Source organism: Hordeum vulgare, chromosome 6H (assembly GCF_904849725.1).
Source record: "Hordeum vulgare subsp. vulgare chromosome 6H, MorexV3_pseudomolecules_assembly, whole genome shotgun sequence".
Classification (NCBI taxonomy): domain Eukaryota; kingdom Viridiplantae; phylum Streptophyta; class Magnoliopsida; order Poales; family Poaceae; genus Hordeum; species Hordeum vulgare.
In genome coordinates, this window is record NC_058523.1 from 489,844,549 (window position 1) to 489,867,168 (window position 22,620).

Genomic DNA, 22,620 nt, shown 5'->3' on the forward strand with positions numbered 1-22,620 from the left:
GTGTTTTTTTCTTTCGCGAGAGGCACATATTTGTTTCTCTTGCAAACGGAGTTTTGCTTCCGCGAGTGTGCCTCTCGGAAAGAAGAAAAGAAAGAAAGGAAGGAGGGGTAGTACTTCTTCTGGATCTTTTTTTTTTCTATCGGTTTTCTTCTAAAAATAGCTCGTTAAAACCTACTAATATGTGATCTAATTTAAAAAATCACAATGCTATAAATTCAAATATAAAAAGGTTCATGATTTGGATGCACCGTGTAAGATTTAAAACAATTTGAATAAATGAATTTATAAAAAAAGGAAAAAACTTTGGGATGGAGCACATGCACTGCATCAATTATCACAATCTAGAAAAGTAAAGATGACTTTTGCAAGAGATGTTTTTTAATTAGTGATTTCAAATATTTTTGAATAGGTCGCGTTGCCCGGTGGGAGAGACAACACAAAAAGCTATGATTATTCCCTAACCATCATCTCTCCAACCCCTAAAGATCCTCCTCCTAAAAAAACTACTGAAATATTAAAATGAACAAAGAAGAGGTCACATTGGAGGGGCTACGATTCAAGGTCTTCCCATTCCTCGAATACGTCTTGCGTCGTCTTGCGGCGCACATTAAGAGCAACTCGAACATAGACCATGTTACATCTACACATCCACGTCCTGATTTTCATAAACAAACTTTGCTAGTTCAACACTGCAACGTAGGCTCGTTTTCTTTTTTTTCTTTTCTCTTGGCACGAAGCAGTATTTGTAGCACATGGTTTTGGTTTCACCGCCAAACTTTCGGCAGCCTATATAACGCACATTCCTGCGATCATTATTCAGAAACAATGTGCGCTCCCGTGCGTAAGCCAGTGCGCGTCGCCACGTTTAAAAAATAGCAAGTCAGGGTGACTCCAAGAACTATCTACGGGGAAATTCCAATTGTACCCTTTTTTGGCAAAAAGTCAAGTCAACGAACCAATCACAGTCCGCCGAGCTCACCAAAACCATCCCCCCTTTCCCCAGCCAGTTTCCTCCTCACTTGCCCCCGATGGCCTGCCCTCCCCGCCGCCTCTGACCCCGCCCCGCCGGAGCGCCGCCGGGATCTCGACCGGAGATGCCGATGCCGTCGCCGTCGCCGTCGCCCCCTCCTCCGCCGGAGCCCCCGCAGCTCCACGGCGTGGTCATCATCACCCTCCCTCCCCCCGACCAGCCCTCCAAGGGCAAGACCATCACCGCCTTCACCTACACCGACGAGCCGGGCGCTGGCGCTCCGTCCCCCCCGCATCCGCATAGGGGACCTCCGATGGCTGCCGCGGGGAGGGAGGCCAGGCGATCGAGGCGGGCGGGCTCGCCGCGGCGGGCGGCGGCGATGGTGCTCGCGCTGGGCGCGCTCGCGCTCGCGGCCTACTACAGCTTCTACTCGGACGTGGCCGTGCAGTTCCTCGGGATGGAGGAGGAGGAGGCGCAGAGGGAGAGGAACGAGACCAAGTCGTTCCTGTTCCAGCTCTACCCCAAGGCGCACCAGGGCCGCGGGCTGCGGGAATTCGGCGACATCAAGCTCGCCGCCAAGCGGGTCGATGATGGCGGGAGGAAGGTCACGAAGAAACTGGATGTCAAGGGGGCGGCATCGGCTGGGACCAACTCCACAGTTCTGCTCCCGATTAAGGGCAATGTGTTCCCCGATGGGTGCGTACCAATTCTTCAGAAATTTGATTTGACTCTAATACCGATTCAATTTCAAGAGGGGGAGGGGGGATTGCTTTTGATGATCAGATGAACAGTACCTAGTATGTTCCATGGATCTGATTTTGGGAGTGGATGAACTAAGCGAACCTTTAGAATTTAGATCCCTCTTAATGCTTTTATATCACAAAATTGGCTTCAATCTGACCCCAATAAAATGTTTGGATGATGTGACGAGATTTGGATTTAGTAATAAGTACTAAAACAGGTTAGAAGTTTGGCTTTCATCAAATTGCACATTTCTGTTCCATATGCTAGTAAATTATATGTCCACTGGCATGTGAGAGTTCAGATAATCAAATTACAATCAGAGCTTGGTATATTGTTACTTTATCATGATAGACAGATGCATTTTGTAGGCATATGCACGAAGTGTAAGATGCAAAACTCGGTAAAGTATATCGAGTGTGTTTTGTCCAGGTGTATTTTTGGGTATATCATATTATAATTTTTAATAGTAAATAATGAGAATAGCTGCTTATGTATCTAGAAATATAAGTATGATTTATGAAGGTACATCCATGGCCTTGAACACAAAGAAATAATCACCAAGTAAAAATGAATGGTAGTTCGATTGGATTTTTTTTAAGAGAGTCCAAATATGGAAGAGTCTAGAACAAAGTAGAAGTGTGTTTTATATTTTGTGCAAAATGTCCATAGGGCTTAAGCCCAACCATAGAATCTTCTATGTAGTACACATGGAAAAATCTGGTGTAGTAAAGAGAATATCCAATGGTTAGCAACACCCGGATTTGCCACCTCTATACTGTCTGATCAACTTCATCCAACAGTTGTTATTCAAAGTTATTCATATTATATGAAGAACTTAAGGTGTAGTCTTAGTTTAGTTGTACTGGTGTAGGCTGTGTATGTGCATCAAAGCTAGAAAGTCCTTTTATATTCCAGAAATGCAATTCTTCTCCCAAGGTCATAAGCAGACAGCTCATACGGTCTGAGGATCTATCATTTTTAGTTAAGGCTAGCCTCTTTACCAGAATAATCTCTCTATTTCGATGGACTGTTCTCTATCCATAAAAGGCTAAATCAGCGACAAGTAATATGGGCTGGAGGGAGTACCATTTATGCTAATGTGTCTGGTAGTAAGCCATGCTCTGTTTATTTTAGATTTCTATGAAGCTGTGTCTGCAGTCCTTCCCTCAAAAATAAGGAGACATGCTTGGCCTTTTGAGGCTAATAGCCTAATATTATCTTACCCCAATTGCAGGCAGTATTACACCTCTATCTTTGTTGGCAATCCGCCAAGACCTTATTTCCTTGATGTTGATACTGGAAGCGATTTAACATGGATTCAGTGTGATGCACCATGCACAAACTGTGCCAAAGTAAGCAATTTAACAAATCTGGATGTTTGAGTATATCCGTTTGTGATTAACCGCCATATTCTATCCAAGTTTATTCAACTGCTCTCAAAAAATATGTACCGCAATTGCAGGGACCTCATCCTTTATATAAGCCAGCAAAGGAAAAGATAGTCCCTCCCAGGGATTCGCTATGTCAAGAGTTGCAAGGTGATCAAAACTACTGTGAAACTTGCAAGCAATGTGACTATGAGATTGAATATGCCGATAGAAGCTCGTCTATGGGTGTTCTTGCAAAGGATGACATGCATCTAATCGCTACAAATGGTGGAAGGGAAAAGCTAGACTTTGTATTTGGGTACGGTCAAACCTTTTTAGGAGATGACCTTTTGCACATTCCTGATACATTAGAGCAAATGATTTTAAATCATCTAAGTATCTTACTGGTTTGTATCTACCAAATAGGTGTGCATATGATCAGCAAGGCCAGCTTTTGTCCTCACCAGCAAAGACTGATGGGATCCTTGGTCTTAGCAGTGCAGCAATAAGCCTTCCTAGTCAGCTGGCCAGCAAAGGAATTATTTCCAACGTTTTCGGTCATTGTATCACTAGAGAAACAAATGGTGGGGGGTACATGTTTCTGGGTGATGATTATGTACCAAGATGGGGCATGACATGGGCTCCTATTCGAGGTGGTCCAGAGTAAGTTGCATCCTCCTTTTTAAAAGTTTAATTGCATTCACTGCCATTATTATCATTTTCCTTTGGCTCCTAAATCATACACATAATGAAATCGTGATCAACAATCCTTGAAAACCTTTGACCAATTCCTTTCGCTCTCCTTTGATGATTTTGGTTTCCAATATTGTCAGTAACTTATACCACACAGAAGCCCAGAAAGTAAATTATGGAGATCAGGAGCTGCATGCAGGGAATTCGGTTCAAGTGATTTTTGATAGCGGGAGCTCATATACGTACCTTCCAGAGGAAATGTATAAAAACCTTATTGATGCTGTAAGTCTCATTAATTGTTCATTTGGGTGAAAGTTATCCAATTTTTATTTACTAAATTTTTCTTGTAACATCTCAGATTAAAGAGGACTCTCCCAGTTTTGTTCAAGATAGCTCAGATACGACATTACCTTTATGCTGGAAAGCTGATTTTTCTGTTAGGTAATATATAAGATATCTCTCTTAGGGGGGAAGTTTGGTAGGCTAACCCCCGTAAAAGAAACTATTTTCTCCTTTTCTAATCATCTCGGGATTTTCAGGTCTTTCTTCAAGCCCTTGAACCTTCATTTTGGGAGAAGATGGTTTGTCGTGCCGAAAACATTCACCATTGTTCCCGATGATTACTTGATCATCAGTGTAAGTCTTCCATGTATTTTCCATAGAATTCTGTTAGGTCTTGTAACATCAGTCTACACCTCTGATACGAGTTCCATGCTGAGAACCCATGCTTATGTTAATTGTTCTTGCTTGACTTGTTCCAGGATAAGGGCAATGTTTGTCTGGGGCTGCTAAATGGAACAGAGATCAATCATGGGTCAACCATAATAGTTGGAGGTATAGATTCTTCTCTTATCCCCAATTGGTAATTCTGCTGTGCAATAACACGATTAAGTACGTCAGACTTACAATGATCATTTCTTGCTTCTCCACGCAGATGTTTCTCTGCGCGGCAAACTAGTTGTGTATGACAATGAGCGGAGGCAGATCGGATGGGCCAATTCAGAGTGCACCAAGCCACAATCACAGAAGGGCTTTCCCTTCTTCCTCTGACGATCATCTTTGCGAAATAAAGATGTGTAAGCGATACGCAGAGAGTACCATTGGAGCTGCACGCTGGATAGCAGCTGCCATCGCGTGCCCTATTTCATCTACTGTCACTAGCCATGGTCCCCACTGTCTGTTGTAATACTTGTTTGTAATGCACCGCATTGTATGTATATACGCAAGAATCAATGTACTGTATGTATTATTGAGCTGTAGATAGAATTTCAGCCTATTTTTAGTTCGAAAGTATTCGTTCCCAGCTTATATTGAAGTCAATAGTGCCTCCTGAATTGATGCAAGCTGTACTATGTAGTTTCCACAGGCCACAGGCTTAGACCCTTTAAACATATGGTAAAATATTCCCCTAAAAAAAGAACATATGTTAAAATAACGGTCTAGAGATGGTCATAAAATAAATTGGTGTTCGCTATATATTCCACTAACAGCCGCTAATTGTACAAAAGCGCTGTTTAGTGAGACCCTGCTAAATGCAGTATAGCCCGCTATTCAAATGATGAATGTCACACGTGTGGCACGAAGTAACGCTGTTCCAGCGTTTTCACAACTTTCATACTAATTGACACACGGTTAATTAGGGGGACGTTTTACAACTTTCAAACTAATTAACACATGGTTAATTAGGGGAAATCCCTGCTTTCCTCCATGTGTGCCATTGCAACTTTGACGACCCTCACAAAGGTTGCTCCTTGTATCATGCCCCTACAAACCAACACCTCTCTGAGGGCATCTTCTCATATTGTATACTAGATCATGAAAGCGCGTTGTTGCGCCCGTCCATTTTTACAATGGGTTAATATGAATTGTTATAAACACGTTAAAGTTTGAAAGCCAAAAGTTAAATTAGCATAAATTGGCCCATGTATTGTGAAGTCGTCAAAGGGGGGGGGGATTCAACCGGCTTGCAGTGAAGCAACACAAGGTATACTACCTTTTAGAAGAAAAAAAGTGTTCCTTAACCTTGTTTGTTTTGAGGTTGCTTACCATTATCTTGTTGTTGCACAAGGAACACTTGGTCTAACTATTGCGCTCATCTGTCTCGATAGATGAATGCTAGGGATATACTCCCTTCATACTAAAATAAGTGACTCAAAATAACTCGGTTTTGTACTAACTTTAGTACAAAGTAGAGTCATTTATTTTGGGACAAAGGGCGTAGTATATATTATAAGATGTGAGCAGATTAAAGTTTGCTGAAAGTTCATTGTTCTTCACAGGTAGTATCAGATCATAGAAATTGACCGGGTATGTTCATAAAAAGAGATGATACAATCTGATACTTGAACAAAGTATTGCTAGGGAATCACATTAGGAATATATGAGCATACAACCAAATTTGCTAATGGAAACACCTTGGTATTTCTAAGTGAATGTAAAATTTTCCTTTTCGAGATAACTACATGTTCTTGCCCTGGAAATTATCATTTGCATAAAAGTGAAACCTGATTGCTGATGTAATAAGCAAAGCAATCAACATATATAATCAAAAAGAGGGGAGATCTCTACCGGCTCTCATAAGGAATGAGTCAAAACTCAAAACTCCCTCTTCTGATGGCAACTACAAAACCGACAAATCAAATCCTCATAGAGCAAACCACATAATCAGGCATGGAAGGACATTTGTGGCCCATAACCCTCAGGAAAGATGGAACTCATGGCCGCATGAGCCCCACCGTGGTCCTCACCACCCCCAGCTATCACCATATCTAGTAAGTTGTACCGTTAGTGGATGCTTCATTGAGTGGTTCAAGGAGTTCTTTATAACTATTGGTGGTGTTCTTGTAGTTGCTTCCCATTTTTGAAAAGTTTGATGTTCAACTACACAATTATGGTTAATTTAGGAGGACAAAATGGAATTGAAGCAAGAGTATACTCATTATTTAAATTATTAACTGTGGGATTTTAACTATTTTCAACCTCTCGACACTGTGAGTAGTAGTAGCAACATGAGGAAAAATGCATCTAATTAGTTGTCAAAAGCCCTTTTAAGTTGGATTTGTTAAAAGATACTTACAAATTCTTATCAACATAAAATATGTCTATGCAGATAGTGGTGGCAGTCCTAAAGTTCTAGTACCGGGCTTTATTGACTGAATGGTTTCAGCCTAAAAAGAGAAGTATACAATAATTGGAGCCAAATAACGCTAGAAGTTTTTAGCACGGAACTTAACTGGTCGAATGATTTCAAGCGGAAAACACAAGTACATCGGTAAATCCTTAAAAAATTGGTATAGTTGCTTTAGTTGTTCAAGGAGCTATGTGGCATATGAACTCGAATAGTTTTTGTTTGCAAAAGAGTGTAAGCCTGAATGTAAGACACAAAGAAAATGCTTATTGGATTCAGGAGGAAGCTTGTCTAACCTATGGGGATGTAGAGGAGGCAAGGTCGTTGTTGAGGATTGAGTCGATTGCGTCGATACAAAGAGTAGCCGGTGTAGGATCTATAAATAGATTGATTTTGTGAGCGAACATCGTTACTTGAGGAACTTGTCATGCTTGGTCATCGACTTGTAGAGCAGGCAAATATTATGTTGGAGCCATGGCCAACGGGAAGGGGTGTCGATCCATGGGCAATGGTTGCAATGATGCTCCTAGAAAGATCATGGGTGAGGAGAAGGAAACACGTGCGAGTGTCTCATCTTCCATGAGCCCAATACAATATGTGTGATATTAAATAAGGTCATAAATTGGAGTGCAAACGATCATTTTGCAAGGACAACTTACTGAAAACACTTCACAAAACCAATAAGGTTGATGTAGTTCATGTGACATATTCTTCATGTAAGCATCCTAATAAGTTCAAGTATTTATTTGATGGACAACTTCATGACTACAAAATCTATATTCATGTAGTATTCCGTGATAATTTATGTAAATCTTAAGAAGACATACTTTGTCCATTCACATCACAAACCGAATCAGATCATAGGAAGAGATTCAGGATAGGTTGCCTTTCCAAGTCTTATGCCAAGAGTTCTCAACTCCAATGTGGTGCGTCTATGACATCATGCTCCATTGCAGTTCAACATTCATGTGTGTGTCTTGCCAAATTTTATTAACAGAAAGTGTCTCATTAATCTTCTGCATGGTATTCAAACACAACACTTGTGGAATATAACACAATGCTTTAGCTCACATGCATAGGCTCGGCTGAGAGGATACGTGAACTATAACGTCCATGAGGAGAGGGACTACATTACAAATTTACAATTACCCCTGATTTTTTAATCAAGATGAGTAGACGGGTCACAGGGAGCACGACAAGAACTGCGGGCTGCAACTCCACTCCATTAGTGAGGAGATAGAGATGTCGGCTGAGAGTATCGAGGTAGCAGACTTGAACTATTTCTTGTAAACTTGACAAACATGAAAGTAGCGTGCAGTACCGAATTCCTATAAATCGGTATCTTAATATACTTCAGATGCTAGTTCTTGAACCATTTGATGTAAATTTCACATCTCTTCAATATACTTCAATAGCTTCAACTCTCTGCTAGCATGACTGCAAAATGAGAATATGACTCAGTTATAAAGTAATAATGATGGTTCTTGTCATTCCTTGCCAATAGTTGGCAAAAAAAATCCTACCACTCATTTTAAAACCTGTATGGACTATACCCACAAAACTTAGCTCGAGGAGATGATAATTTCAAGAAATGATATATGATATAAGAAGTATCTATAGCAGGTGGAAAGAATTGAAAAGCCAGACTATTGTGGCACAAATATCGCAAAAGGGAATCTGTTGCCTCCAAAACTTTGATCTTCATTATTCAGATGGCAGAGATTTTGTTTGCAGGAGAGATGCTAAGAAGTTACATACTGACCAGACTAAAGTTGGAAATTTATGTTTCTATTTATGCACACATTTTGAAACATCAAGAAGGCATGGCTATTCCTCACAAATCATGACTTCATGTATTAAAAGAAACCAGATTACGTGATCGGATCTCATGTTACCATTGCGAAAAATGTGCTATTCTCTAAATCCAGGACAATTTTTGCCACACAAAGATAAAACGACATTGTTGCTGAGCTTAAATAGCTAGAGAAATTCCTTATTTACTTTGCCTGCCAGCCGGCGGGGCTTCTGGATCCGTAGAGCATTTGTTTGTTATCTGAGCCATTTTTTTGCACCATATAAGAACAATGTAATATCGTCCTACTGTTGTGCCATAGCACCATAGCAACGGCAGTTGTCATCATATTACATGGTTTCTATAAATCCCAGAGGTTCCATAAATCACATCTTCTATGTTAGTAACATGAACAAATATGTGGCTCCAAGCAAATCAATAGTCAATCAGGCTGTTTGTAAACAGAGTATATATGTCTATATAGGCATTAGCATCAGCCGAAATTGACCCTGATAATAGAACAGGGAGCGGGGTTTGCTCCTTATGGGTGAGGTGAGATCTCCATTCTTTGATAATTTTTTATTCGCTTAGGCCCATGGTATAAGTTTTATGCATATGTAGAAAGACGATCAGTGCATGATAAGCTAAACAGACAATCGGATGAGGTTCAGTTTTACGCACAAGTGTATACTACAGAGATGACTAAAACACAGGGAAGGAGAGTAGTTCTTATCAACAATGACAAGAACTATTCTTATACACATTGGTTCAGTTTTATGCACACGTACAGAGTTGATCAGTACAGGATAAGGGGAAAACAATATCTGCTGGGACATTTTTTTATTACCTCCTTGTAGCCAGAAAAGCCAACTGAGCAGCTGCCATTGTTGTGGTTCAACAACCTCACTACCGTTGCCAACCTCACGTGCATCCTCGGCAGTCGGTACGACCGCTAGATTTGACAGGCTCGCCATTGAGCACCATGGTCTCGTCACACATCTCGGAGAGGGTGGCCAACGCATCAACTATATCCATCAGCTCTCTGGCTTGGGACTGCATGGGGAAAGTGTCTTCCATCGATGCAGCACCCTCCCACCCTTCCATTGCCCCCTGTGCACATGGCCCAAATTTAAATCAAGAAAAATGGTGTTGGGGCGTCCATGAGGATTGGCCGGGGAATAGGGAAAGAGCATCAGTGGGAACCTGTGCGGCCATTGGGGCGTCCACAAGGATTTCTGTGTTGTATAGTTTGATCTTGTTCGGATGAGAAGCATGTAAACATCAATTCTTGCGATGCTGGCCAACTGTTCCACAAAATGAGCGAAAACACTACTTAGTTAATCATTTGTGCTAATACCACATCTAAGCCAACGACAGGGACAAAGCACTCATAGAATCATAGAACAAACTACAAAGACCAGCAAGTACCTGAACGCCGAGCAGCTGATGTCGTGGAATGCGGCGACCTTGTCATCCTAACCTGCGCACAACAACAGAAGGTCCCACGTTAAGCAAGGAAATCGACAGATGAGGGGACGGTCTATGGAACGATGGTGAAAGCGAATGCGGTTGGCGTCCTCCCCGACGCCATCCGCCTCCACGACCGTGTTGACCTTTCCCTTGTGGTTGCCTTTGGCCTCGGCAACCTCTGAGGGCGGCGGCGGTAGGCCCGGATACATCATCTTCCTGCGCGACAGTAACACACATGTGCTCGGCCTCTCCTCTTCCTCTTCGGTTTGACCATCTCAGAGACCAGATCGAGTAAGCGATTTGTAGAAAACAGGGGATGCATAGAAGGAGGAGAGATACACAGACCCGTCGATGATGTAGGAAGTGACTCCGGCCGCCGCCATCACCATGATCCCTTTTTTGTGCGAGATTCAGAGACTCGATCAAGGGTAGAGATTCGAGTGGCTCCACTTCGCATGATATGCTTGGTAGTCCGTTTGGCCCGTTGCCATAGCCAGCGCTCTCTCTTTCTCTCTCTGCGGTGACGACGGTAGCAGCGGCGGGTCGGGGCTGTGGAGTGCGAGGCGCGTGCGGGAAGGGGAGAGAAGAAATGGATGGGGCTACGAATAGTGCAATCTTTTTTTAGAGGGTGGAGCAGAACCACATTCATCAGTTCCGCATCCAACGTTGGAGAACGTAAGTGGGCGTTTGGTTCAATGACTATCCCCGTATGGGACGTGGATAGCCAGTTTATTGAAGGATGCCACCGTTTGGTTTGAAGGCAGCAAAGCATATGGATAGCCAAGATGCTTAGAATATTCTTCTAAAAACTGGCTAACAAGAGCCGCCAAAATATGACGGATGAGGGCAGCCATGCGCACCTCGCCCGCGTCACAAGCAAAACATTATTTTCGCTCAATCACCTCTCCCCAACGAAGCCCATCTCTTTACTCATGCTCTTCTCGCTTTCTCGATCACCGCTGGCGACGGCTGTCGATTTCTTTGCAGTTCCGGCCTGAGAAGCACAAAGACGGCAATCCTCGCCCTCTCCCCTTCTCACTGTCTAGCTGAGCTCCCTCATCCTTCCCATGCACGATGTGGCGGCGGCTTCAACATCTAGCGACGTGGCGACATGCGATAGGGACGTCTGTTTCTTGATGGATTCGTCCTTGATTTGCTTTTCTCTTTGAACTGCAGCTTGTTTGGTTCCGTAGTGCCTCTTGTTTACAAAGGAGAGATAGTTCAACCTGTTTGCTTGTGTATGCTACTGAAGTGAATTATATTGAACCATGGCATGCAACGATGGAATCTAGTACTCAGTATATATATCATAATTAACAGTTGGACTATGTAAGTAGTTGCCACTTGTTTGACTTTGAACCATGAAATAAACAAAATTGACGTTGTTATGGAACTCTTGCTATCTCTAGCTAGCCACTTCTTGTCTTTCTATCCAAACAATAATATGTTGTTATCCAACCTACCGCATCCCTCCCAACCAAACAACAAAAATTGGCCATCCCCAACCACGTGGTTGAGGATATCCTTAGCCAATTCAATCTTGCCCGCGAACCAAACGCCACCTGCGAACGACAAGGTTTGGATTTGACCTCGGGAATAGCTGCCCAAGGACAGACCTAACCGACTATTAGAGCATATATCTCCATATGTGGTTTTGGTAATTGATGACAATTCCTATGGACTAATGGTTGCCTTAAGTTATATTTATAGGGTTTGTCCATAGGCACTTCTTGAAGTCCATCTATTGGGTTCAAGGAGTTTATATGATGACCAAGGTGGTATTCAAGGTATTATCCAAAGAATGGTCATAGAGACACAAGGTTGATCAAGATCGTTAGACAAAGAGTAAATCAAGATGATCAACACACAAAGCGTACAAGATGTATCGAGAGGGATCAAGTGATCCCATGGTATGGTAAGCATTGTCCAGTACGTATTTGTGTACTAACCCATGGTCTTCTTGAGAGTTCTATGTGGGGTTAGGTGTGTTTCCATGGGCTTGCGTCAAGAGGAAGATCTCATACAACCCATGGAGGATGACGTCAAGTGGTGGAGGATGGTGGCAATGGACTTGTGAAGATATGCTGAAGAGTGGCTCACCCATAGTGTGTATGGGGGAGCAATCAACTAGTCTTCATCAAGCCAACGCAAGTAAGAAAGGTGGTCCATCTTGAGGAAGCCAAGATCATCGTCATCTAGCTCAAGAGGACGAGGTGCAAGGTATAGGTTTGCTCTTGATAGGTTTTCTGTTTTAGGATAGATTGTCGTACTGTCAAGGGGGGCTCTCAAGTGAGTAGCTTGATCGTATCGTTCGTTGAGAGATCAAACCATTTGCATCCTTGCATAATACTTCTTGATTCTTGTTTGATATTTGAATTTGTGAGTTTTAGAGCTTATGGTCATCTTCATGACACGCTTGAGTTCATCGAAAACAGAGTCCATATGCATCTTCTATGATGTTTTCGACGTTGGGAGTTTTTACCGGTCTTATTCGAAGAAGGGTTCTCACCATTTTCTTATGGGATTTTTTTCACTTGATTCTTATTTATATTTCTATCAAGATTGTGTTATCCCATGTCGTTAGCTTTCCAGCAAACTTGGTTTCGTTGAATTCGGAGTCCGTATGCGAAAGTTACAGCACTTTCAGTATCCAGCGATAGTACCGCTCCTCGTGCCAGCGATAGTACCGCTCCTGTAGCGGTAGTACCGCCCGCGGAGAGGTAGTACCGCCCCCGGAGCGGTAGTAAAAAATTACTACCGCTCCAGGACTGTTTTTCGTGGCCTCAACATGGTTGGTGAACCTACCGAGCGGTAGTACCGCTCCCATGAGCGGTAGTACCGCTGTGTGCAGGCTGTGAGGCTTAACGGTTGGATTTTCCCCCACCTATAAAAGGGGGTATTCTTCCCCATTGAATCTTATCTCTTTAGCTCATGTTCTTCCCCCATTTTGACCTTCTTCGAGCTTGCTAACTCTCAATCCCTCCAATGATTCTTGCTAGTTCTTGAGGGAAAAGAGAGAGGAGATCTAGATCCACATTTCCACCAATCACTTTCTCCTCTAAGTGAGGGGAACCCCTTGGGTCTAGATCTTGGAGTTCTTTGTGTTATTCTTTGTTCTTCCTCTCATTTTCCTCCCTAGCATTAATTGCTTTGGTGGTATTTGGGAGAGAAGGATTTGGGCACTCCGTGTGCCCTTGCCATTGCATTAGTTGCATCCTTTGAGTTCTCCACGGTGATACGTGGAAGTGAAGTTTGAGAAACTTATTACCTTTGGTACTTAGTACCCTAGATATTGTTCTTCGTGGATGCTTTGGCGTCCTAGAAGCTTGGTGGTGTCTCGGAGCTCAATCATTCTGGTGTAAAGCTCCGGGCAAGCGTCGGGGTCTCCAATTAGGTTGTGGAGATTGCCCCGAGCAATTTGTACGGGTATCGATGACCGCCCCAAGGCTTGCCATTTGTACGGGTTCGGTGACCGCCCTCAAGGGTCCCTTAGTGGAATCACGACATCTTGCATTGTGCGAGAGCGTGAGGAGATTACGGTGGCCTTAGTGGCATCTTGGGGAGCATTGTGCCTCCACACCGCTCCAATGAAGATTAGCATCTGTAAGGGTGTGAAGTTCGGGATACATCATTGTCTCCGCGTGCCTCGGTTATCTCTTACCCGAACCCTTTACTTATGCACTTTACTTTGTGATAGCCATATTGTTTATTGTCATATATCTTGCTATCACTTAGTTGTTTATCTTGCTTAGCATAAGTTGTTGGTGCACATAGGTGAGCCTAGTTGTTGTAGGTTTTGTGCTTGACAAATTAAACGTTAGTTTTATTCCGCATTTGTTCAAGCCTAAACCATAATTATTTTAAAGCGCCTATTCACCCCCCTCTAGGCGACATCCATGTCCTTTCAATTGGTATCAGAGCTAGGTCTCTCTTTATTAGGTTTAACCACCTTGAGAGTAAGGATGTCGACTAGGGGTTTAGGATTCACTGACACTCTTAGTTTCGATGTCACAAATTTTGATGTTTGGGTAATTCGCTTGCTTAATCACTTTCGAGTCTTGGACCCAAATTTAGAGCGAATTGTAGATATGGGTGTTTCTCCTCCAAACGATTCTCAAAATATATCTTTGGAGGATGAGAAAAACTCTTATCTCAATGCTCAAGCTTCTAATGTGCTTTTTGATGCTTTGAGCAATGTAGTTATATTTCAACTCATGCCATTCCGGGATGCTCATGAGTTGTGGACAAAGCTTCAAGATAAATATGGTATGTCCAAGATTTGTGGGAATGATTGTTCTCCCTCCACCTCCGGTCGTGTGGTCTTCTCAACTTCATCTACTTCACCTACATGTGGATTTCCACAAGGTAATGATATGGTGAGTAGTGGTGATCATTGCAACGATGATAGTGGGTTTATTGTTGATGATCCTTCATCACTATATTATTGCAATGCTTCATCTTTGGGCATTAACACTTCGAGCACTCTAAATGTTTTACATGCTTGTGTTGATAGTCCTTGCATATCATGTAAAAACTGCTTGACTAAATCTCATGATGATATGCTTCCTATATCTTGTTGCCATGATAAAAATATATATATTTCCTCGAGTTGTTGTGCTAACAATGTAGAGGAAATTCATCACTCCATGGAACAAGATGTGGCCTTGAATGATGCTTCAAGGGATCCTACATCATCATCTATTGTGACTCACTTTTGCCTTATGGCTAAGGCTTCAAAGGTATCTCCTACTTTGAATCCCAATATATCTCATGATGATGATGTTGATGATAATGGGGATGAGAATAATGATGAAGAGAGTGATAATATTGCATCCTTAAAAATTAAGTGTGAAATAATTTTTAAATCTTTTTATAAGAATAAACTTGCTTGTTCCAACTTCTTGGAAATCATGTCTATTGCCACTGAGGGCAAGAAATACATTGAGGAGTTGGAAGCTCATCTCGAAGAGCATGAGGCCACCATTGAGACAATGGAAGGTCATGAGCGTGAATACACTAACGAGATCGCGGAGCTATCTCAAGCTCTTGAAAATGAACAAACCACCAAGGAATCTCTTGAGGAAACCTTTGCTATAGAATTATCTAGATTAAAGGAATCCCATGATAGAGCTCTCGAGGTGGCTAATGGTTTTACAACTAAAAACGATAAGCTTGAAGTTGCACATGCTAAACTCGTTGAGTACTATGAGACCTCAAAAATGGCTCAAAGGCTATTAAGAGTTCGCTCATCGAACTCATCGAGTCTCATGGTCAACTTGAAACTTCATATGCTAAAGAGCTTGCCAAGTTGCCTTCTCCTCTTATTGTTAATAATGATGCTTATGCTACTAATTCTACTTCTTGTGAAGCATCCATTTTAAAGTAGAATGTTGAGCTAAGGGCTCAACTCGAGTTGCTATCTAACAATTATGGGAAATTGGAAGAAAGTCATGTAATGCTCACAAGCTCTCATGATCTTCTAGTATCCCATAATGTGCTAAAATTAGCTCATGAGGCTATTACTACCAAGGTAACATCGAGTGAGCCTCATGTGGACATTAGCACTACTTCTAGTCAAAAAGCTATATAGCCATGTGCTAGTCCTCGTAATTCATCTACTCACAATGTTTCTACATCTTGTGATGAATTACTTTCCATGCCTTGTTGCTCTAACAATGAAGCTTATACTTCCTCTAGTACTTGTGTTGATACTAACCATGTAGAGGAAATCAAAGAGCTCAAGGCCCAAGTCACATCCTTGAAGAAATACTTGGAAAAGAGTCATGAAGGAATGTCCACACTCAACAATGTCTTATGTGGGCAAATATCCCCAAATGACAAATATGGACTTGGATTCAACTCCAACAAGAAGAATAAGTCCAAAAGCTTCAAGAAGAAGGGCCAAGAACAAGTCAAGAATTCGGCCACGATTATTTGCTTCAAGTGCAAAATTGAAGGGCACCATGTTAGATCTTTCCCACTAAAGAAGAAGCCCCAAAGTCACAAGCAACAAGGGAAGAAGCCACAAGTGCACTCACATACTCAACTACAAGTTGAAGAAAGGCCCCTTCCCAAGAAGACCCAAGCCAACACTCCTCATGTTGAGAAATCAATAGGGAAGAAATTAAAGGGTAGATGTTGCTACTTATGTCGTGAGAAGGGTCACTTCGCTTCTTCTTGCACGAGAGGTAATTTATCCAGCCCAATCATTATTGATGATATCTATTCACTTGGGAAGGATAAGGTTTGCAATGTGTTTGCCAAGTTTGTTGGTACTCAAAGTGGTGTCAAGAAAAGTACCATTTGGGTTGCCAAGCCTATTGTGACTAACCTCTTAGGACCCAACGTGGTTGGGGACCAACAAGCTCAAACTTGATCAATAGGTGTTTGTGGAGGACATTAGAGACTTGGATACATAATGAAGAATTAAGGGGTCTTCATCATTCATATTTTCTCAAGCCAAGTCATTAGGATTATCGAGTTTCTATCTTATATCCAATGTGCCTCCTTACGGTAACTTGTACTTAAACTGTTTACATTGTTAGTTGCTTGCCCCTTTGCATGTTGTGGTTTTGTACCTTACATGTGTTTGTACATGTTGTGCTTCCAACTTGCCTATGTTGAGTAATCGAGTATGTGTATGTTGGTTTGCATATCATGTACATGTGAGTCTTGTATTGAGCCTTTTTGCATCTTGTTTGTATCTTTGTTGGCTCTTGTGAGAGATTAATGGATTATCCCATTGTGGGGGAGTGATGTGCTTTGCACACCTCACAATCCTATATAAATGTGTATACATGGGGAATACCACTTAGGATTGATATTTCAAGATTATCTAGTTTCTATGTGGTATGTCTTACTCATGAGAAATTCAAATTCTATATGGTCCATTAATTATCTCTTGTTGGTTTTAATTTACCACTTGTTAATATTGTTGGGTTATTACATTATGGGGGAGTAATATGCTATGTGCATATTACAAGCCTAGAGAATGTGTACATTTGAGGTATTGCCACTTAGTGTTGATATTGTAAATTATCTTGTTCCTAGGTGGCATGTTTGCTCTACAAGTGTCATTTGCTTACGTTTTATGGGTAAAGATGATCTTGGATATATTTGCGATCTACCAATGAGTATCATTTCCAAAATACTTCTTGTCCTTGACAATTGGTATTCCCATCATGTGGTAGGAATTGCTAATCGTCTTTACATTGAATTTTGTGTTTCGTTTGTATTCCTTGCCTCTTGTGTATCTATTTTAACATGTGTAGTGTTTCTATAGATATAGAGAAAGTGATGATCCCATCTTGTGCATTTTGTATTTAAATGCAAATTCTATATAATGCACATCCCTTGGGGGAGCTATCCTATTTTCTTTAGAACACTCTCTTTATTCGCCCATCATAAATTCTTTTTATCCCCATCAAGTGTGTGTTGATGGGAGGCAAGTCTTGCTCTTTATGATGCTTTGTGCCATCATGAAAATTTGTCGAGGGTTTGGTTTGTTGGAACCTAGCTCTCTTTTGGAAACTAGATACATCGTGTTTGTTTTCCTTCAATTGGTATCTTGTTTCCTTTTATTTGGCATGTGTAAATGGATATCTCATTCCTTGAGGTATCTTTTAATTGATATCCTTCAAGTGATAGTTTTTCGTTTGGTATCTTATTATCACTTGATACCTTGTCTTTTGGTGTATTATCAACTTTGTGTTGAGTTGATTCTTGAAAGCCTTGAGCATGCATATTTACTATATATAGCTTCTTTTGCTTGCTTTCTTTCTTTGACCCAATACATAGGGGAAACTCCACCTTGTCATAAATTGGCTAAAGTGTGCATGAAATTCAAATTCATATATATATGCACATATGTATGTGGAGTTTGTCCTATGTATTGTTGGTTTTCTAACTCTTTGGTCCCAATGAGCTTGGGCACCATTTTGTTTGTTTTGTTGTTCCAGGAACAATTGGAGATGCGTTGGATGCTCGGCTCACCTATAAGGAAGGTGTTGAGACCATGTGGTTATTGGAGCCAAGTTATGATGATCAAGGAACAACTATCTACTACATCAATCCAATGTTGTCTCGGTAACAAGTATCTACCTCATGCATTCATTTCTTGCAAAGGCCCAAACCTGTCTTTTCTTTTCCAGGTTGCATCACGACATGAATCTCTTGATTCGTTCTTGTAGTACTTGTTTCCTTTCTCAAAGCATCCGAACGATGATGTCTTATTGCTAGTTGGGATGTCTTTGATATTCGTATGTTGGAAGTTCATATTGTACAATAAGAAAATATTAGGCCATGTGCTATGCTTCCAAGAAAAGATCTTATTGATATATTTATGACTTCCTTTTGGATATCTTGTTTGTTCCTTCTTGTAACCATTTTGTGTGTACATCCTTCTTTGTGGATATATATCATCATGATTGTCTTCTACTTAGAATCTTTTACACATGAGAGAAGTTACATCTCTAATTGATATCCTCTTTTCTTTCACGTCCACCGTTGCATTTCCTTTTTCAGTTTTTGGTGGCTTCGTGAAAGGATTTGTCTTGAGTGCGTATCTTATTTTCCTACATCTTGATGCACTCTTTGGTCGTGAAGATTATTTTCCCTCATGCTTGTCTTGATGAGGGTTTTGCCATTTCGATTGGTATCCCTCCTCTTGACAAGGTTCTTATTTCCTATCTTCACCATGGGTTGTCACAAGCGTTGGTTCTTACTTTGTTTATTAGTAAGCTTGTGAACCCATTTTCTAGTATGTGTGTGTGCGAATGATATGTCTTGCACTTTGTGTCTCATTTCATCAAGACTATGTTGATGAGTAATGCTCATCCTTATCTTAGTCTTCTCAAGTGCTTTGCCATGACTCACACACATTATTTTGGTTGAGCCTATTCTTAAGTTGCTTCTTTTACATGTTGCTCAACCATTTGTTTTGTGCAAGTGATATGCTTACTGTCTCATTTATCTTCTTGCACTCGTTGTGTGTTTTTATTAATTTTGGGGGAGCAATGATCCTATTTTGTTCACTTGTATCAAATACAAAAATCTCTTATTATGCACAAATCATGGGGAGTTTCTCTAGTTTTGATAAAACACTATGTTGCCTTTATCATCATATCTTTTATTCATGTGGTTCGAAGGACCATATGGTTGTTTGTTTCATCTGGTATCTTTTGATTGCTTGCCTCTATTTTTGTATGTCTTTGTGGCATACAATCCTTTTATTTGCAATCTTTGGGTCCTCAATATAGTTTGTTTTTCTCCAACTACTTATCATTGTATTTGTGTATTTCTTTGCACTCATTTGCTAAGAAGTACACACTTTTTGTAGGACCACCAAATATATTGGCTTTCTAAACTTTTCGTCATTTTGGCAATCGATGCCAATGGGGGAGAAGTTTAGAGAGTTTACTTTGGATATGTTTAGAGGGTTTTGCTTTTCTTGCTTAAGCATTTACATCTTGCACGCATGCATTATTGCTTTGTATGTGTGCGCTTGGTTATGCTTATTTCCTTATATAAACTCTCTTGAAGTGGTTGTCATCAATTACCAAAATGGGGGAGATTGTTAGAGCATATATCTCCATATGTGATTTTGGTAATTGATGACAATTCCTATGGACTAATGGTTGCCTTAAGTTATATTTATAGGATTTGTCCATAGGCACTTCTTGAAGTCCATCTGTTGGGTTCAAGGAGTTTATACGATGACCAAGGTGGTATTCAAGGTATTATCCAAAGAATGGTCATAGAGACACAAGGTTGATCAAGATCGTCAGACAAAGAGTAAATCAAGATGATCAACACACAAAGCGTACAAGATGTACCGAGAGGGATCAAGTGATCCCATGATATGGTAAGCATTGTCTAGTACGTATTTGTGTACTAACCCATGGTCTTTGTGAGAGTTCTATGTGGGGTTAGGTGTGTTTCCATGGGCTTGCGTCAAGAGGAAGATCTCATAGAACCCATGGAGGATGATGTCAAGTGGTGGAGGATGGTGGCAATAGACTTGTGAAGATATGCTGAAGAGCGGCTCACCCATAGTGTGTATGGGGGAGCAATCAACTAGTCTTCATCAAGCCAACACAAGCAAGAAAGGTGGTCCATCTTGAGGAAGCCAAGATCATCGTCATCTAGCTCAAGAGGACGAGGTGCAAGGTATAGGTTTTCCCTTGATAGGTTTTCTATTTTAGGATAGATTGTCGTACTGTCAAGGGGGGCTCTCAAGTGAGTAGCTTGATCGTATCGTTCGTTGAGAGATCAAACCATTTGCATCCTTGCATCATACTTCTTGATTCTTGTTTGGTATTTCTTTTTATGAGTTTTAGCGCTTATGGTCATCTTCATGACACGCTCGAGTTCATCGAAAACGGAGTCCATATGCATCTTCTATGATGTTTTCGATGTTGGGAGTTTTTACCTGTCTTATTCGAAGAAGGGTTCTCACCATTTTATTATGGGACTTTTCTCACTTACTTCTTATTGATATTTCTATCAAGATTGTGTTAGCCCATGTCGTTAGCTTTCCAACAAACTTGGTTTCGTTGAATTCGGAGTCTATATTCGAAAGTTACAGCAGTTTCAGTATCGAGCGGTAGTACCGCTCCTGGTGCCAGCGGTAGTACCGCTCGTGTAGCGGTAGTACCGCCCCCCGGAGCGGTAGTAATTTTTTACTACCTCTCCAGGAGCGGTAGTACCGCTCCGTCGGACTGTTTTTCGTGGCCTCAGCATGGTTGGTGAACCTACCGAGCGGTAGTACCGCTCCCATGAGCGGTAGTACCGCTGTGTGCGGGCTGTGAGGCTTAACGGTTGGATTTTGCCCCACCTATAAAAGGGGGTCTTCTTCCCCATTGAACCTTATCTCTTTAGCTCATGTTCTTCCCCCATTTTGACCTTCTTCGAGCTTGCTAACTCTCAATCCCTCCAATGATTCTTGCTAGTTCTTGAGGGAAAAGAGAGAGGAGATCTAGATCCACATTTCCACCAATCACTTTCTCCTCTAAGTGAGGGGAACCCCTTGGGTCTAGATCTTGGATTTCTTCGTGTTATTCTTCGTTCTTCCTCTCATTTTCCTCCCTAGCATTTGTTGCTTTGGTGGGATTTGGGAGAGAAGGATTTGGGCACTCCATGTGCCCTTGCCATTGCATTAGTTGCATCGTTTGAGTTCTCCACGGTGATACCTGGAAGTGAAGTTTGAGAAGCTTATTACCTTTGTACTTAGTACCCTAGATATTGTTCTTTGTGGATGCTTTGGCGTCCTAGAAGCTTGGTGGTGTCTCGGAGCTCAATCATTGTGGTGTAAAGCTCCGGGCAAGCGTCGGAGTCTCCAATTAGGTTGTGGAGATTGCCCCGAGCAATTTGTACGGGTATCGGTGACCGCCCCCAAGGTTTGCCATTTCTACGGGTTCGGTAACCGCCCTCAAGGGTCCCTTAGTGGAATCACGACATTTTGCATTGTGCGAGAGCGTGAGGAGATTACGGTGGCCTTAGTGGCATCTTGGGGAGCATTGTGCCTCCGCACCGCTCCAATGGAGATTAGCATCCGCAAGGGTGTGAACTTCGGGATACATCATCGTCTCCGCATGCCTCGGTTATCTCTTACCCGAACCCTTTACTTAAGCACTTTACTTTGTGATAGCCATATTGTTTATTGTCATATATCTTGCTATCACTTAGTTGTTTATCTTGCTTAGCATAAGTTGTTGGTGCACATAGGTGAGCCTAGTTGTTGTAGGTTTTGTTCTTGACAAATTAAACGTTAGTTTTATTCCGCATTTGTTCAAGCCTAAACCATAATTATTTTAAAGCGCCTATTCACCCCCCTCTAGGCGACATCCACGTCCTTTCACCGGCCCAGTAACAGCCCATGCGGGAGAAAAAGTGCCTTGAACGGTCAGGGACAACCGAGACACCCGATCCGACGGCTTAAATTTATGGGTGCGTGAGTGGCCTCGGAAATGGTTCAGTTTTACTGTCCTCAATAAGTTGTATCAATCATTAATAAAGAATACAATTCAATCATTTATCTATTGTATATCTCTCTAGATTTTCACACACGAAACATTATCAGCACTCCTCTCCGACGAGAAGAACAGGGTGAACAGGCAAAAGGTGAGAATATATCATGCCTACAGGTCTCACGTCCCTGTTTCTTCTACTTCTTCACGACAACGACCATCATCGCCGCTTCGTCCCTCGCCACTGTAACGACTAAGACGCGGTCATTTCCGATCTGGGGATCGAGGCCCCGAATTGGAAAGGAGCGCATCTAAGCGTTTCACAAACATGGTAACATAGCACATACATAGATAATAGAGGAATGACAATAAGGGGTTCAATTGTCATCTCGTAAATATACCAGAGTACATCACGCATACAATCAAGGTAGTTCCACTACGGACTACAAAACATGGGAAATGACTATGCTACCCTGCCTGCTGGCCCACGA

The 22,620-nt window shown here is 41.7% G+C and overlaps 1 protein-coding gene across 1 annotated transcript; it reads left to right on the forward strand.

Annotated features, from left to right (window-relative positions):
• The first annotated feature begins 824 nt into the window (after positions 1–824).
• On the forward strand, positions 825–5,089 carry LOC123401875 (aspartyl protease APCB1-like). Its single transcript, XM_045095731.1, has 9 exons — positions 825–1,666; positions 2,949–3,066; positions 3,177–3,400; positions 3,508–3,744; positions 3,915–4,056; positions 4,133–4,215; positions 4,314–4,410; positions 4,536–4,608; positions 4,709–5,089. The coding sequence occupies exons 1-9, from the start codon at positions 1,095–1,097 to the stop codon at positions 4,822–4,824; spliced, it is 1,662 nt and encodes a 553-aa protein (XP_044951666.1). The 5' UTR covers positions 825–1,094; the 3' UTR covers positions 4,825–5,089.
• Positions 5,090–22,620: the final 17,531 nt, after the last annotated feature.

What these genes read in the sequence shown, in the direction of transcription:
- LOC123401875 (XM_045095731.1), top strand. Translation starts at nt 1,095, where the DNA reads ATGCCGATGCCGTCGCCGTCGCCGTCGCCCCCTCCTCCGCCGGAGCCC. An exon ending in CATGCACAAACTGTGCCAAA is followed by an intron (nt 3,067 to 3,176) that starts GTAAGCAATTTA and finishes CCGCAATTGCAG; the next exon opens with GGACCTCATCCTTTATATAA. An exon ending in GTCAACCATAATAGTTGGAG is followed by an intron (nt 4,609 to 4,708) that starts GTATAGATTCTT and finishes TTCTCCACGCAG; the next exon opens with ATGTTTCTCTGCGCGGCAAA.